Genomic DNA, 18,075 nt, shown 5'->3' with positions numbered 1-18,075 from the left:
TTCTATGCAAAGAGTAGGAAGGCTTTCTGGGATGCAGGAGCACACAGCCAAGAGGGTGTTCTATCACTTGGGTAATTTGAGTAAAATTAGCATCCACGGGAAAAGCCTCCTACAGCTATGAAAAGACGAGAAGAAAACTGTGCAGGACAATCTCATTATCCTCTTCAGAACGGAGGAAAGGGGTGATGGGAAAATCTGAACAGTGGGGTGGGTGCATAAGGAAGGCTTTTACATCTGAACTAAAATTAAAAGGCTGGGTTTACACGCGTCAGTGGACCCAGATCTTAACCTCACTACTCCAGGTGAGAAAAGTGAAAAGGGAGAGCTAGCCATAGCTGGGGTTTAAGGAATGCATGTGAGGGAATGCTAATACGTGGCAGACCCATCTGGGTGTAATACAGGAGGATGGAGTAGGCATGAGCATCAGAAGAAAATACACACGGAACTAATACACAAGAGGACCGTGCCACAGGCCAAGGGTGCAGGAGCGCCACAACTGGAATATGCCACAGTCCTCTGTACCTGAGGTCACAGCCTAAAAGAACAATGGGACCTAGAAGGAAATGTTCACATGACTTTATTATAGCTTCAAATTAGAGATACAATGCATTCAAAATTAAATATTACTTCTCCCAAATATGAGGCTGCTACTAAACATGCCTAGTTCTCTTAAATGTATCCAAGTGGCGAGAGACATGGCTCAATGCAAGGGTGCTGTGCCAACCCTGATGACCTACCTGGGTTGGTATTTATTTAACCTGCCATTCTACCTACTTGGCCACCCTTCTCCCTACCTGTTCCACAGAAGGGATAATTAAATTATCACAGAGCACCGCATCTGCACACTGGAAAGTGTTTTAAAGAACTGGTGCTTACAGGACAAATGCTGGTTTTCTTATAAACACGTTCCTCAGTATGTTCCTTAAGTGTAAGGCCGCTGTGTTAAAACACTGTTGGGCGTGTTAAGAAAGTCTCTGACAAATCCAGAATATATAAAAACTTATTTAAACATGTAATTAACATTAAATTATTGCTGAGGTTTTTCTGGTGGCATTAAAGCTTCAGAATGTGGTGTGTGATTACAGAACATCTCACTTGTCTCCACTCGCATCTCAACTGCTTACTAGCTTCCTGCCACTTGGGGGTGCTGTATTAGAACTGAAGCTCTGAAAATACAAAACCAACACACTATGTTCAAACCTTCTACTTTCCCCACCACGTGCCAGAAAGGATCTCTGGCGACTTCTGTTTGTTTAATTTAATTACTACTGTGTGTGAGAGACAGAGAAAGGAGAAGGAAGAGAGAGAGGGAGTTAACAGAGAGGGAGGGAGAATGGTAGGGGTGGAGGAGGGAGAGAGGGTTAGAGGAGGGTGAAAGGGAGGGAGGAGGAGAAGGAGGGCAGGAAGGACAGAGAGAGAAGGAAGATAGGGAAAAAGAGGGAGGAAGGAGGGAGGGAGAGGGAAGTGGGACAGAAGAAGGGGGAGAGGGAACTTTTGGTGTGTGTGTGTATGTACATACATACATACATAAAATCACACGTGTGTAAAATCAAATAAATTTTAATAAATTTCTTGCAAATGAGTCTCTAACAAATGTCACCACAGAAAGAATTCTTATTTTGTTTGTTTGGTTGGTTTTTTGGTTTTTTGTTTTGTTTTTTCCCCCTTTTTGGTTTTTCCAGACAGGGTTTCTCTATATAGCCCTGGCTATCCTGGAACTCACTTTGGAGACCAGGTTGGTCTCAAACTCAGAAATCCGCCTGCCTCTGCCTCCCGAGTGCTAGGATTAAAGGCGTGCGCCACTAGCTAAGAATTCTTATTTTGGCCAGATGTCGTGGTGCACACTTTTAATCCTAGTACTTGGGAGGCAGAGTCAGACCTCTCTGAGCTCAATGACAGTCTGGTCTATATAAAGAGCTCCAGACCAGCCAGGGATACATAATAAAACTAAATCTGAAACATAAAAAAAGAAAGAAAGCTGGGCAGTGGTGGCACACACCTTGAGCCCCAGCGCTCGGAGGCAGAGGCAGGGGGATCTAAGAATTCGAGGCCAGCCTGGTCCAGAGAGTGAGTTCCAGGACTACCAGGATTACACAGAGAAACCTTTTCTCAAAAAAACAAAACAAACAAACAAAGAGAGAGAGAGAATGGATTTAAAAGTGTGTGTGGGGGGGGAAAGGTGTTTTGTTCCCAAAATGAACCCTATGAGGGCTGGTGAGATAAAGCTATTTGTCACCAAGCCTGACACCAGAGTTCAATCCCCAGGATTCACAGGATAGAAAATGCCCAAAAGTGATCCTCTGACCATCACATGTCACACACATTCACTCACACACATACACACACACATATACATTCACACACACACACACACACACACACACGCACGCATATACACACACAGTAAATGTAATTTGTATCAATAAAAAGAATACCTGTAAAACTGATACATAATAATCACACTTTTGCTAAACAAACGGCAGTCGTCTAGACCCAAGGACAGCTAGCCATGTGGGAAGTAACACTGCTAACTCACTTCCCTCCATCCCCAGAACCACTCCTACAGTGTGGTACTGACTGGATGCTCTGTGGCCAACAAGATCGAAAGTGAGGGAGCTACAAAGTTAAGCAAAGGAAGTGGGTGCCACACAGAAGCGGAGGAGAGAGAGAGAGCTGGCAGTGCCCGTGTGAACTAACTGTAGGTGCCAAGAGTTAACTTGGCGTAGGAACCCACGGATCAAACTCCGGACGGGTCCCGAACATCAGGAAATGATAGAGGCCCACGACCCTCACCACCCTCATCACCCAGCCTGGACTCAGCCTTGATCAGCTGATTAGCAAGCCAAGTTTATGTCCTAATTTAGCTTGCCTGGATGATCTGCTCATAGGGAAACGTGTTAATCAAGAGTCTGGATTTGGCTCACGTGGTAATTACCTTTCTCACTCCACACAGCACTCATGGTTTCAGACAGTTTCTTATGACTTTTAATTAACAAGAGCCAGTCCCTGAGAGCTCTGTGTACTCTGGGGACACTGGCTTCAGTGCTCTGCAAGCTAAGAGGCAGATTTCCCCAGCAAGCTTGCGGTCCTTAGAGCACCTCTGTGCAGCCCTGGAGTGTCCTCACCGACCTTCCTCTGCAAACTGCGGTGGATCTTTATATAAAGAGGCCACTTCCTGTCCTAAAAGGGTCAGGAACTGTTGAAAATTTATCTGTACACTCTCTGCCTGCCTGGGGACAACATGAGGCACCCCTTGATGCCAGCCTTTTGAAACTACAAGTTATCAGGACAACTTTGATTATCAACAGTCCCTTCTTGATTCTTAAGAACGACGTGTGATTTTTTGCTCTTTTCCACGGGAGTATGCTAAAATTTAACCTTTGTCCCTAGGACTTCTCTAAAACGCCACAAATAAAAACTTTGGGCCATCACAATTATTACAGTGGTTAAAAGTATCAGTATGGATCTGAGTGAATGCTAAAGGGCGTTTGCTTCATTTGGTCTCTGATACGCTAGTTTTTAAAGGTGCTGTCTTACTTTTTAAAGATTCTTTAATCTATCTTTATGTGTATATACCTAGATGAGGCTATGCTTAGGAGCATGTGGGTGCCTGCACACACCAGAGAGGGTATTGATGCCCAGGGGCAGAGTTACACTGCCCAGTGTGGGTTCTGGGAACAGAACTCTGGTCCCCTGTAAGAGCAGTAGCGAGGGCTTGGAGCCACGGAGCCATCTCGCTAGTCACTAATTTGGACTTCTGTTTCTTAACTGGAAATAGTTTACTCGTTTAGCATGGCCTTCTGAGTGTTGTATCTGACACAGCAGGCCCTCAATAATAACTTTTTAAAAGGCCAACTCAATGAATATAAATCTCCATCCAATTTCCTTTAATAAAGTGGAGACAGCTTGTGCTAAGCAACCATGCCTCCTTAACGAGCGTGATACACACACAGCTCTTTATGGTTAAGCAATGACATAACTGCAACACCCCAGTCTGATATCAACATTTCTTACAAGTTTCCTCACTACGAATCATTTCACAATTGCAGTATCAAGCGGCTGCAGCCAGCGCAGCCCGCTGCGTGGGGAGGGGTACCTTGGGCGGCCGCATCCTGATGGTATTCGGGCTCCTCCTCCGGTGGGCTCTGAAGGAAGTACAGCTGCTCCGGCAGCATGCTGCTGATCTTCTCCTTGTCCAGGACGTGGCTGCTCAGCAATGGGCTCCCGCTGCGCTTCACCTTCTCCCGCCTCTCATGGGCCATAATTTTTTTGGTCCGAGCCTTGATGTTCTCCCAGCACTTCTTGAGCTGTTTGAAGTCCCGCAGCGACACGCTGGGCTGCGAGTTGTACTCGTGGGCCAAGGCCTGCCAGGTCCGCTGCTTGAGAGCAATAGTCCGCGCGTCGCTCTTCTTGCATTCCAGCACATACTTGTACTTCTCTACCAAGGCAAGCAAGATGCTCTTCTCCAGCTCCGAGAAGTACTTGGCAGGTTTAATGATTTCGTTGTTTTGCATTTTCCACTCTATTTCTCCTGGTCGTTGGCTAGCCTGCAAAAGGAAGTTGAAAGCAAGAATTACCAACTCTAGTACTACAAAATGTCACAAGTCACCGAGTCCCTACCTTGGTTCCTTTCTTTTCTTTTCCTTTTTTATTTTTTTCTTTCTTTTTTGGTGTTTTCGAGGCAGGGTTTCTCTGTATAGCCCTGGCTGTCCTGGAACTCACTTTGTAGACCAGGCTGTCCTCGAACTCAGAAATCCACCTGCCTCTGCCTCCCGAGTGCTGGGATTAAAGGTGTGTGCCACCACCACCACCATGCAGTTCCTTTCTTTTAAAAGGAGGCAAGTAACTTCGTTTTCATTAATGTTGAGTCACAGGAAAACATCCACAACTTTATCGGAAATCATGGGATTTCACAATCTCCGAGTCAATTTCCCAGGAGTCTTTGTGGCACCTACAATATTACTCTCAATCCTAACTTGCCTCTGCTTAACGGAAGGAGCTGCTTAGCCACCCCCCCCCCCAAGTCAGGCGGCTTTGGAAATAAACAGCTTGCTCAATTTATTAATTTCAGCTCAGTATCCTTGACTTATGTGATTACCTAGGACAACCTCAGGTCCTTCTTCAATATGTGAGGTGGAAGCTAGCCATGGTAGCTTACATCTGTAACCCACTACTGCTTGGGAGGCTGAGGCAAGTGGACTCCTGTGGGTTGGAGCCCATAGTGAGTTCTAGACCACCTGGAAAGGAGTCCTGCTATGGAAAAGTGAGGTCGCCTGAACACCAAGAGTGAGAGAGACAGCAAGTTCGTTAAGTTGTTTTCTCAATTATTTTGTGTATTTGAACGTTTCCACAAGGGTAAAAAAAGATGTGTGTGTGTGTGTGTGTGTGTGTGTGTGTGTGTACATGGGGAAAAGGCTGTGACTTCTTTTCTTTTCTTTTCTGTTTTGATTCGGGATCCCATTTAGTCCATGGCTTTTTTTTTTTAATCCCATCATGGGCGCTGGAGAGATGGCTGTACAATTAAGAGTGTTTGATGCTCTTCCAGAGTTCAGTTCCCAGCACCCCAGTAGAGCTGAGTTGTTGAGCAGCTCACAACCAACTCAAGCTCTAGGTGATCTAATGTCCTTTTCAGGCTTCTACAGGCACCCACAGGCCATGTGGTACACACACACACACATACACTTTTTTTTTTTTAAATCTTAAAAACTATCCAATAAAAATCCTATTAACAAACTAACTCAGTAACCTGCAGAGTTCCTACTAGAATAGAGTTCCTATTAGACTGAGGCTGGACCAGACAGGACCAGATCAGAAGCCTTGAAACTGGGGCTGTACATGAGGACAACAGAATCTGATCAGGACCTGCACAATGCTGGACAGACAGCTCATCCCAAGTCAGGTTTACAATGACTACTACTAGGGAGGTTAGGCCCCGCCTCCACCAGGCCTCCGTCTTCACTGTCATGCGGGGCACATGGAGTACCAGGGTTACAAAGACAACCAGGGTTACAAAGACAACTAAGTATGTGTCAAAGGCAGGTCGGCCTAAAACCTTAAGCAAGTGTAAGAAAGGGGCCATTTTTCTTCAAAGATGTATCCCTAGCTCCCTTAAATTCTCAAGCACATGCTTTGATTATATTGCTTTAGTAGCCCTCCCACCCCCAGTAGCGCCCAATCAGGGCTTCTTCCTCCCCACGGATCAACATTAATTCTCTACCTTCATCAATGTCTACTCACTATAATCCAATGCTCCCCACACTAAAACTCGCCAGCACAGGTCCCACTCAGCTGCCCTCTTCCATGTCCTCTCTATCTTAAAACAAGCCTGTGTCCAACTTTCTGGTGTTTTATTAATATATATAAGTACATATATTAATATATATTTAGAGCTTTTATTTTAGTATCAGTGGGTACAGTAGATGCCCTAAAAGAAAAACCTGCCAGCTCCCAGACCTGATTCTGCCTCCCCTACACCAAGGCCTCTGCCTCAGGAGATATATGTCTACCTTCCCCATGTGTCCCCCACTCTTTTAAGAATTGTTCCTCAAATGACTCAGATTTCTAATTCACAAATAGAAAATATTTTACTCACCCCTTTTTCTGTTAGGTGTAAAGTTATTTTAGTTATAGCATATATGTGTGTATGTATATTTTTTAAATAAATATTTCTCTTACCTTAACTATAAAAAAAGAAAATTAGAAAATGAATTGCTGCCTCAAAAGATTTATGCATTCAAAATGTCTTGGTAAACCATGGTGCTGACTTACATCCCATGTACAGCATGCCGGATTCTGTGTGTCCACTTCCTCTGCTCTTGTTGCTAACAGTCCAATTCTATGCCTGCTATGGAGGCAAAAAAAAAAAAAAAAGTCCCTTTGTTGCTTAATGTCCTATGATCTTGGCTCTCACTCAAACAAACCACACTCTAGGGTTCGGTCTCTCTGACACTCGGTAGAACTGAAGTTAACTGCCAAGCGATTTGAGAAGTCTTCCTTGCAATGTGTGCAGGGCCACAGGCTGCCATCAGGAGGTGATGGAAAGGGATGGGGTTGGGGTGGGGGTGAAGGTGTCAAACTTTGCAGAGTTCTGCCTTAAAGGTGGTCAGTTGAGCCCTAGTAAGAGCAGCTGAGTTCTACAGGATTCCTACTGTAACTTAGACTGTAGTTAGACCGAATGGCTTAGGTACAGCACACCATTTCATCTTCCCCTAAATCGCTCTTGAGAGCATCATCCGTTACACTTCAATTTTTCTGTTAAAGAAAAATCTAAGTACCAGAAGAAATTATACAACTGCTCTCAAAAGCAAATACCCAGAATTACCAACACCTGGGGACCATTAACAGCCTATTAACTAAACTGTTATTTAATCACTAGCTAAGTACAACCAGAGTTGCTAATTTACTTTGCTTAATTTCGTAGAACACCAGGCCTCTCCGGGCCATGTGGTTGTGTTCTACAGCAAGCTAAACGGGATTCTGGTGTGAGCCCCAAGCTTTTGTACCCCTAACATTTCCCCCTACGGATTCCCAACAGTCCTGTAAAGTAGGCTGCTTAACTCTACAAACTAATTGTTATTTCTATTTCCAAGATAAGGAAACTGAGGCCCAGGAAGCTGCCACGATCACAGCTATAGCAAGTGGCAGAACCAGGAGTCAAAGCCAGAACATGCCTTCAAAGCCCACATTTCTCTGCTCTGGGTAGTTCTTTCGTTTCAGATCCAGTGATGGTTTCTGCTCCCAGCTAAATGATATTATTTAGCAATCCAGTGGTCTGCTGGCAAAGGATATTGATAGGACAGCTTGGAGGCGGGGGGTGGGGGGGGGAGGTTGTCGAGGGATGGGGAGCTGGGTCTGCTCTAACCATATCCATGTGTTGGTTCTGCCCTCTTCCCCCTCCGCACTCCCTTTGCCACCATCACCTCCTCCCCCTCTCTTAATCTGAAGACCCACACCTTCCCCTACCAAACCACCCACCCTCAGTCTAATCAGAACTCTGAAATAGTTTCTCCACTGATCTGATAAGAAACTGTCTTGAAGTAACTATGGAGATAATGCAGAGCTCTAAATGGTCCCCGCCCTGGAGGCAGGCTGGCATCCCACAGGAGCGCCTGACTGACAGTTCTCATCAAACAACTTCTGAAGGAAGAGATCTCCCTAGCAAAGCCCACTGCCAGAAATACCACGGCCAAAAAGCATCATCTAGCTTAGAACTCTTCCGCCATGTCCATAATAGGTTACAGATGGCAGCATAGCAGCCTTTCCCTGTTGCATGGGCTTTTGCTAGACTTGGGCAGCCTTCCCTGGCCTTTGCTCTACTCAGTAGCAATCCCTCCATATGGCCGCAGTTCTGCTGGTATATTGCCTGTTCTTATCGTGGCTGTAATCACACGGCAGCCCACTGACCCACACAGCTGGGCTCCAGTAGACAGCGAATGCATATATACATTTTATATAGGTATAAAACTACCAGCCACATGCAGAATGTCATATAAGACAAAGCTGCGTTACAAGTTCACTAAAAGCTGCATTAAAGTAAAAAAAAAAAAAAAAAAAAAGTCAATAAAACAGCAAAATTCAAATGCAGTGAAAGTTCCCCTGGGGCTTGGCAAAGAGCTGAAGACAGGTCTACAAAAAAGAGCACAGTGATTCTAATATCGTAAAAGAACAAAGCGATTAGCACAATTCCCAAACCGCTAGCACTGATTAAACTACCAGAAGCTGATGACCAGGAACTAGTTCATTTAATATTCACCTTAAAAGGAAAAGAGGCTGTTGTGAACTGAATGATCGTGTGTTAGCAACGTCCATTGCCAAATCCCTAGTCTCTAGTGGGTTGAATTTGGGATTGGATACTTAAAGAAGTAATTAAGATTTAATGAGACCTTAGGTATGAGCCTTTGGTCCAACTGGTAGTAAGTACCCTATAGGAAGAGAGATCAGAGACCTTACACTCCCTCCCTCCCACTGTAGACAAATGGGGGTGGGGGTGTGAGCACACTGAGATGGCAATGACTGACAAGCCAAAAGCCTCAGGAGGAAACCTCTCTTGCCAGCATCCTGACCTTGGTCTTCTCAGCCACTAACTACATGGAAGAAAGCTTCTGCGTGCAGGCCTTTCTATCTGTGGTATTTTGCTACAGCAACCAAAGAAGATCAATGTGATTTTAAAGCCCAGTAAGGATGAAACTAAGTCTTAAAGCTTGAGCAAAGTCTAGAGAAATTACAAAGGTTTTGTTTCTATTACTGTTTTAAGGGTGGGGTGGGGTGGGAATCACTCTTTAAACTTAATCCCTGTAACTGAAAAGCTGGAATGGAGACCTCAGACAGGGGTCAGGACAGTCCTAAACCAGGCTCCCAAGGTGAAGTGAAATGAAGCAAGATAGGGCATACAGAAACCTGGGCTCGGATCCTGACCGACTTTCAGACCGCACCTCTGTGTAGGCCAGTGTATGGCCTGTGAGATGGATTAACAACCCTGAGCCTGCACAAAGCCCCACAGTGTGAGTGACCAGATCAGCACCGAGCTCTGGTGCACTGTGCGGCTGTCTCTGTTCTGTCCCCCTAAACTGTTCCCAAAGTAGCACGATGTATATAACATGTGCTCTCAAATATGTATTTACCAGCTTCTTATTTCACAGACACAACATTTAGCCAATATAGATGCATTCCTACAGAAGGCTAAACACTGCTCTAAAATATATGGGAGACACAAAGGTAGGTGAACCCCCACTTCTTGGGAAGCACACCGACACAGGCTGCTGCCTGCAGGGAATGGCATTCAGGAAGGGACACCATAACAAAGGACCATGTGCCGTGACTGCTCAGGGGAGGAGAGAGTGGGCCTGCCCTCCTGTGAACAAGAGGCCATCTGACAGACAAGGATGGGAACAGAAAGAGCCAAAGGAGGCCATTCAGACTTTTTTTTTAAGTGGGGAGGGAGAATAAGAAAGGATCTGCACCCTGGGTAGGACAATGTTCATAGGGAGAAAGCAATATATACAGAGGGCTGTGTTACAGGATGCTGTGACCAGGATGTGTCTGGGCACACACAGGGGAAGGGAGGAAGCGAATACAGAGGCACTGAGATGCATGTGTCCTGAAAGAGCAGCAGCCCTGAGCTGGTATCAAAGAGACTGATGTTCCCTAAGGTAGAGAGATTGCAGGTCCATAAATATGGAACACAGCACAGAGATTTGTACCACAGAAAGAGACAGTGTGAGAAACAATGGCAGAGATACCCCAGGACAGAGCTGTTCCTAGAACAAGAACCTTAATGCTCACTAGAAACAAATGACCATCACAACAAAATAGAATCATAACACATTATACGTAGCAGCAGTGGGCGGGCTGAGGGAAACGGCGTGCACCTCCCATGGAAGCCTGCCAACAGATTTGTCTGTCTTTAAAAAGTAAAGGCAGGTTCCTATTTTCCCTTACCATCCTATCTCCTAGTTCATCACCTTGAAAATAACTGTCCTTTGAAAAAAACCTAAACCGTAGCATATTAAAAACTTTATAATGAAAAAGACCCCATCCAACCTTTCTTTCTTCGCAAATGAGAAATCTAAGGCTTGGCACAAGTACGGGCTTCTCGGGGAGCTGATAAGGGGGGGGGGGGCCCTCTGCTGCTGAAAGGTCATGGTTTATCTCCAAGCTTGCTCCTCACAGCTTCCCACTAAGGTGCCCTTTTCTCCGAGGTGCTCTCAAGCCTTCCCTCCACATCCCATCTGCTGGGATTTAGATCCGAAGCGTTCTGCAGAGCCCCTTGTGTTGAGGCCTGGTGCCCAGTGACATTCTCACAAAGAATTGGAACCATCCAGGGGAGGATCTAGTGAGGTGGCTTCAGGACACAGAGAGTTACACCCGAGGAGGAAGTAGAACTCTAGCTCCTTCCTCATCTTCTCTTTGCTCCCTAGTCTAGGATAAATCATTTTCCCAGCCACATACTCCCATCTTGCCACACTGCCCTGCCACAGGCCCAAACCAATAGGGCCAACTGAAGACCTTAAAGAGATGTGGTGTGTGGCACATACCTTTAAGCCCAGTGCTCAAGAAGCAGAGGCAAGTGGATCTTTATGAGTTCAAAGCTAGCTTCATCTAAATAGTGAGTTTCCGGCCAGGCAAGGCTACCTGTCTCAAACAAACAAGAACTATGAGCCCCAATGACCTTTACCAGTTCCTAACTGCAGTGCTAGGGACTAAGCCTGGGGCTTCCTATACGCTGGGGAAGTGTCCACTGCTCAGCTTTGCCCCCCAACCCAAGCCTTTTCTTTTTATAAACCAATTAGCTCAGAGTTTAGGCACAGTGGCAGAAAGCTGACTGACGTGTCGTCTGAAAACTGAAAACGTAAGGGCATGCTGACACTTATTTCGTGGCATGCAGCAAGTCCTCTTTCCTCCCTGTCAGCTCCTCAGCTCTAAATTACAGCTAAAGCAGGTGTTTTCTAAGTCCCATCCAGGGCGGGTGGTCCAGATTAGCAGTCGTTCCTCTGCAAATTAATTTCCACAGCCCAATACTGCCAAAGACACATGGACAGCATTTTCTGATTGTTCGTTAAGCTAGTAGGGCTTTGGACCAGTGAAATAAAATACTGTGCAGCACAATGAAATGATCCTGGCACCTTCCAGCAGTCCTTGCTTTAAGGCTGTACACAGGTTTAGCTTTGTACATTTAGCAATTCCAGGTAAAGTAGGTAAGGCCCGCAGGCATTTGATCCATAGTTGCTATTCATGTAGCCATACACCTGCTTGCCATTTATTTTGTTGTTTTGTTTACTAATTACAGTTACATGTTCTACTGTCCAAAATATCTTTTTGACATGGGATTAATCAGGAAATTTTAGTTTTCTAGTTTCCTGAGAATACCAGGAAAGCCCTAAGGGAAGTAGAAATGGCAGCTTTTCAGAGACCCATGATGACTGTGGCTCTCATGGCTCACAGGCTCAAACCTGTCTGCCCAGGACAGCTACCCACCGACGCCCTCTCCTCCTCTCCTCCTCCTTTCTTTTTAGAGGGCTTGGCACCAGCACTGACCTTGCCTTGTCTACTGTGTTGCCCCCACTCTCTCCAGGCAGCCATAGAACTTGGGGGTTATTTTTGCCATCTGTGTCTGAGTGTGACTGTGAGTGGATGAGCCTTGTGTTTAAGGCAAGCCCCTCTCCTCATACTCCTCACCTCCTCTCTGTCCTCCCACTTATACAAACCCCACTTTAAACTGGGTGAGCATTCTTAAAAGTCCCGGTCCCTTACTTAATCTCCTCCACAGCTCCATCTTAAAGCGCCCCTGAAACGCCTTTAGATTCATTATTAAAGCCTACCCTTCGGGAAGTGCTTCTGACATGCAGAAGGTGCCCTTCTGAGGGTGTTCTACAGCATCCTGCTTCTTGGCTTAGCCAGGACACTCTCCTTCACTCCCACATCAGAAGACTGACTCTCAGATCTGCTCTAGCCCAAGGCTATCAAGTACTCAGCTCTTACAATTTTTCCGCACTGCAATCCATCTGCTCTGTCAAGGGGGAACTACACTTTATGTGCATCTTTCACACACAGGAGATGCTCAGTGTTTGTTCAGACGTATTGACATTTCCCTACCAACCTCCTCTATTACTGCCCCATATGGGTACCTCAGAAATTATCAATTCTCCAGAGAGCTAAAGCCATACTAATTATTCCCCCACTGTCTACAAGTCTCATGACGACTGGTGATTTCAGCCATAGCCAGGAGGCTTCCCAAGCCAAGGTCCTCAGCATGTTCTCCAACACGCGCAACTTTCTGACAAAACTCCATTCTACAATGTACTTCAGTGTCTACTTCCATCTCCCCTGTTCTCACCGCTTGTACCTTCTGTAAGACCTTAACTTCCAACTGGTCTCCCAAATGCCCACTGTGTCCCTCCCTATAGGGTCGAAGAGAGATGGTCCTAAAATATAGTGCTCATGGCACACTCTGCTTGTATCCCGTGACATCTCTTCCACCTCCTACATAATAAAACAAGTCCAAACTCCTTGTGCATCACTCAGGGCTTTTCTACATCCTGCCTGACTACAAGCACCTCCTCCATCTGCCCCACCTACTGTGTCTTTCAATCCAATCAAACCAAACTCACCTTCATGCTACCTTCTCATGGCTCGGTTTATTTCGGACGTCCTCTGCCTGTGATCTTTGCCCAAGGTCATTCAGTACCGTTTTTTATTTTATTTTATCCTAACAGACCCAGTTCCTGTGTAACTGCTCAGCTCCCATGTAACTGTTCTAAAGCCTGCTGAATGCTTACACTCTTGTTTATATGTAACAGCTTTTCTTCCAAAATGAGTTTAGACAGTGTGGCATACATTATACTGGTTATAATGTATTATAACTGTCCTGTGCGGCTTAAGCCTGTGAAAGCTGACTCTGGGGCTTGGGGAGGCCTTCCATTGTCTCCTCCAAGGCTCCTGCTCCTGGGGAAGGCTGACTCCTTAACTCTGTAATAAGCAAAACAGTAAGCCACAGTGGGTGTTATGCACATCTTGTCCTAGAGGAGAGTTAGGCGGTAGACTGTTTGCAACCAGCTTAACTGAACTTGAAGCTCATCCGTGGAGTGGATGGGGAGGGTCCTCGGGCCTAGGATCCTGCCAGTTGGGAACTCCCAATTTGACTATGTTCTTTCTCTATCTGTTGCTATTTGTTCTTTTACCTGAGGAGACAAGCCCAAGCTACCTGGGACCCATGATTGGGAATTCCAGCTGACTACCTCAATGGGGCTTCCCCGGTGGATTTCAGCTGCATACCTGTAAGCCCTCTAGTCTGTGGTTGTTCTATCAACTGCTCTACCTCCAGTCATCTCTGCTGGATGCAGATGGCCCAACTTGATGTTTTGCTACCCAGCTCTGGCTTTTCTCCGTCTGCCGCTATCTACTTAATAATTCACTCATTCAACTACTGTTCACCGTTCTCTGGACTGCACGAGAGCAAGTAGCTTACAAGTTCTAGGTACGCTGCAACTGCATTTTTTAAAGAGAGAGACTGTCACAGCTGAGACTCAGTAGCATGGATAGATGAAAGGCAGGAGGTCACAGAACACATGGAATCTCTGCCATGGGGCTCCAACACATCCCATGAAGCACCTGGCCCCGAGTCTCTAGGGAAGGAGGTGACCTACTCTTCTGCAAGCACACTGCCCACCATAAACGTCAACCAGTAGCACTTCCCACACACTCTGCAATTTACCCTTTGTGTCCACCTCCCTCTCTGAAATGGGAAACTCCTAAGGAAAGATATAATTTCTGACTCATCTCGGCATGTAGCATGACTCAGCAATGGACTGGCACTCTGGAGACCTTTTTTTTTTTTTTGAATGAATGAATGTCCTATAGCCAGAAAATACAGTGAAGTGCTGTTTGAGTTCCCTGCCAACTACTTGAGGGGAAAAAAAAAGTCATATTCTCTCACACGCACAAACTATAATCACAAGGTGAATGATAGTCAGGAAATAGATGAGGTCCCAGCTGTCCATCTCCCCCAGAGCACTTGCTCTTTCCACTGGGCATCTCTGTGTACCCCCAAATTCTCTTCTGAGTCCTAGTTTGAAACAAAATTCCTTTATCCAACAAGTCTGTCAGGCACACTCATTGGAAAGGTGTCACTGGGTAAGAAATTGGGAGAGGGCAAGGTGCCTTCTCGGAGAAGAGGCTAGCCTGCTTCCAGCAGGCGGTGGACTAAAGCGCCCAGTTCCTTTCCTTACTGCCCTTCCCCCCTTACTGCCGCCCCTGGATATTTCCTGTCCTCCTCATTTTTTTTTTTCATGCAGGCTACAAAGCCTTTCAGTTCTCCCCCATCCCAAATTGAAACTCAAAAGTTTCTTCAAGCCCACTGGGACACTTAAGTGAGGAAGGGTCGCAACTCCCCTTCTTCACATCAGTTAGGCCCCTGCTAAGTTAACCACTTATCAACCTTGGGGGCTGTTTGCTATCGTCATCTCCTGAAACATGCTACCAGGGACCACTGCATCCCAAGACGCGGAACGCTGTTCCAGGCCTATCGACAGTGTCCGAATGGCTTCTGACCGCTTTCACCCTGCTGCAGGAGTAAAGAAAGACAACTTCTGATCTTTCTTCGGGACCTCTCCTGCTACCGCCTCAGAATGGACCTGTCGCAAGACGCAGCTGTGGGGAGAGTAAGCGGATGACCCCATCTTTCTCCAGTTTTTGAAATACTTTTTCTCCATCCCTTTTCTTGCTCTCCGGTCTCAAACTCTCGTAGCTGGCCTCAATCCTAAACTCAGGAACTATTTTATTAACTTTCAACAATTTCCTGGATAACTACACACGCATGGTCTCTTCGGATATGCGAAAATCCCCAACACACAACTCAGGCCCTGTTATTCCAGCTCCAGTTTTAAATGTGTGAAAATATGTGTATTTAGCCTAGAATCATTCCCCTAAGAACCGCAAAACATTTTGTACTTATCATAGCAATAAAACATCCATTCTCAACAATCACAACAGGAGACTAAATTCTTGTTTCTTACTCCAACATAAAAACCCTTCCTGCAATTTACAGATTGCCCGTGGCGAAGGTTTAATAATTCAAGCCAACTGTTTAGGACCTAGGGCCTGGGACATGAAGTGCTTAATTTTAGCTATCAGCCGACACACATTATCTCTCACAATAGTACTTGGGGGTGGGTATTACATCACACCCTACTCCCCCATTATAGAAACATCAACCCAGCAGCCTCAGAGTAAAGGAGCTTCCCCAAGGTCAGTCGGGCAGGGATGTGATGCACTATTTCCTTCTAAGATCCTCTTTAGGAGGGACCCAGCCCTTTATACCTCTGGACCGGACTGGAGGAGGCAGGGGGTCTCAATGGAGACAAGTACTGAAAAGCGGTGAGCACAGTTCCCCGCACACAGTGGGAATGTGAGGACCAGGGCTCCGCGGGGTCAGCCGGGTTTCCCCCCAAGAGCCTCCCGGCCCCGAGCCCCGGGCCCCGGGCTCCAAGCTCCCGTCCCGGGAGCTCCAGTGCGTCTGCGAGGCCCGCGCGCCGGCGCTTTGTACGCGGCAGGCCGGCCGGGCTCCCGGGGCACCGCGGCGCGCGCAGGCGGCCGTCGGCCTGCGGGGAGGAGGGCGCGGCGGCTCGGCCCAGGAGCCCGCCAGACCCCCGCGCTCCCGCTCCGCCCGCTTTCCCTGCCAGGCGCGGCCCTCCGGGCCTCAACCTCCTACCTGCAGCGGCGGCGCGGCGGCCGCAAGTCCCGGGGAGGGGCGCGGAGGCGCGGGCGCGGCGGCCTGGGCTGCTCTGGCGGGCTGGGCGGCCGGCAGGGCCGCGGGCTCCAGGCGCCGGGCGGCCGCGCGCCCCCGGCCGGCCAGGCCCCGCCGCGCGCGCCGCGGCCACAAAGCCCCGCGCCGCCGCCCCCTCGCGGGCCGCTGCCGCCTGCCGCTCCTTGGGCGCCGCGGAGGGCGGGAGCGCGGCCCCGTGCAATCCCCCACCTCCCCGAGCCCCGGTTCCGCCGCGCTGCCCACCTTGGCCCGGGAGCTGCGGAAGGGGCCCGTCTCCGCCAACAACAAAAGAATGCATTTTCCCACACCGGGGATGTGGCAGTCGCCCGCACGAGTTAGCGCGAGCCTCCTGACTGACGTGGGCCCTTTTCGTCGGGGACTCCACGAGGCTGGGAACGGCACCCCCTCCTACTCTGAGTTCAGCGCCAACTTTTGTGATTCTAATGGGCGGGATGTGTCTCCAGAGATGGGGTGTGCGCTCCCCCTCCCCCCAAGGACCCCGGCTACGCGCACCGACCTCAGGACACGACTCAGACCCTGTGTGCCTACCCAGTGGGACCCAAGGCGCGCTGCGACGAATGCACGGCGGCTTAAACAACTGGGGGCAGGGGTCCTTCTGCCGACAAGGCCTTCACCCCTCCCCCCAGGATGAAGACTGTTTCTTTTGCCATAGATCCGTGAAGAAGATTCCAAGCCCAGAGAAGGGCAAAGAGAAGGTTCTCAAACTTTTTCTTTTTAAGCGAGATGAAACTCAACCAAGCATGGAGATAACAATTTAAAACAATTTAAAAACAATCCTGTGGCACTCATTACACTTAGAATAGCCAGCGATAATCACTTCACCTCCTTATTCTTAAGGGTTCCATCCGAAGGAAACCCCCGCACCAATTACGTAGTCACTCCTTTGCCTAGTCCCTGAAAGCCATTAATCTCTTTTCTGTTTCTATCGATTTACCTTTTTGTACATTTCATGTAAATGGAGTCGTGTGTCTTTTTGGAGCACGCGGCGGGTGTGTGTGTGTGTGTGTGTGTGTGTGTGTGTGTAGTTGGGGGTGGTGCTCACTAAGCTGCCCAGGTTGGCGTTGAACTCTGGTGCCCAGGCAGCCTACAAACCTACAAACCTACAAACCTCCTGCCTCAGCTTCCCTAGCTCATAGCTGATATCACAGGCCAGCTTCATCGGGCCTGGTCTCTCAGGCCAGGTCAAAGAATCCAGACAAGGTTCGTCCAGATTGTAGCATGCATTTTACTTCATTGCTTTTTATGGCTACATAAGCTGACCATTGTGTATTCTACAATTTGCATATCTGCTCTTACAGAAATTAGAGGATGTTTAGATTATTTCCACCTTTTGGCTAATGTGAACTGGTTCTCTGAACACCCCTAGACATGCATTTGTCTAAAGCACCTGTTTCCAATTCTTTGGGATACATACTTAGAGTAGAATTTCTGGATCATATGTGGTAATGTGGCCATGTGTAACTTTGTTATTGCTTTTTGAGGCAGGGTCTCCTCTAATCTAGCCCAGGCTAGCCTCAAACTTGCTATGAGGCAGAGAATGACCTTGGATTTCAGATCCTCCAGCTTCTGCCTCTGGAATGCTGGAATTACAGGCATGAGTCACACACTCAGTCACCCCCAGTCTTTAAACAGGTGATCATCCGGTTTTTGAACTGGGGAAAGAACAGAGAGACAGCCTAACATTTTCTGGTATGGAGGCAGAAGCACCTATAAAATACTCAAGACTGAGAGTTGTAACTACTTTTTGTGCCTTGTGTTAACAATAACTTGTCTACTGTCCCAGGAGCTTTGAAATT

At 47.5% G+C, this 18,075-nt stretch overlaps 1 protein-coding gene across 3 annotated transcripts in view; it reads right to left on the bottom strand.

The window, feature by feature from the left end:
• The window catches only part of LOC110293239 (myb/SANT-like DNA-binding domain-containing protein 3), a 124,055-nt gene extending 107,361 nt beyond the window's left edge, over window positions 1–16,694 (bottom strand). The window contains exons 1-2 of one of the 3 annotated variants that reach the window (XM_021161104.1): window positions 16,502–16,694; window positions 4,097–4,547 (exon numbers count right to left, since the gene is read on the bottom strand). In XM_021161104.1, the coding sequence (XP_021016763.1) occupies window positions 4,097–4,514 (418 nt within the window). In that variant the 5' untranslated portion in view covers window positions 4,515–4,547; window positions 16,502–16,694. Of the gene's footprint in view, window positions 1–4,096; window positions 4,548–16,204; window positions 16,278–16,501 lie in introns of those variants that run through there. The other 2 variants (XM_021161106.2, XM_021161103.1) reach the window with 2 other exon arrangements.
• Between the last annotated feature and the right edge of the window lie 1,381 nt (window positions 16,695–18,075).

This window comes from Mus caroli, chromosome 4 (genome assembly GCF_900094665.2).
Source record: "Mus caroli chromosome 4, CAROLI_EIJ_v1.1, whole genome shotgun sequence".
In the NCBI taxonomy this organism is placed as follows: Eukaryota; Metazoa; Chordata; class Mammalia; order Rodentia; family Muridae; genus Mus; species Mus caroli.
Note: the sequence above shows the minus strand (reverse complement) of the source record. Positions and strands in the feature narration are given on the sequence as shown.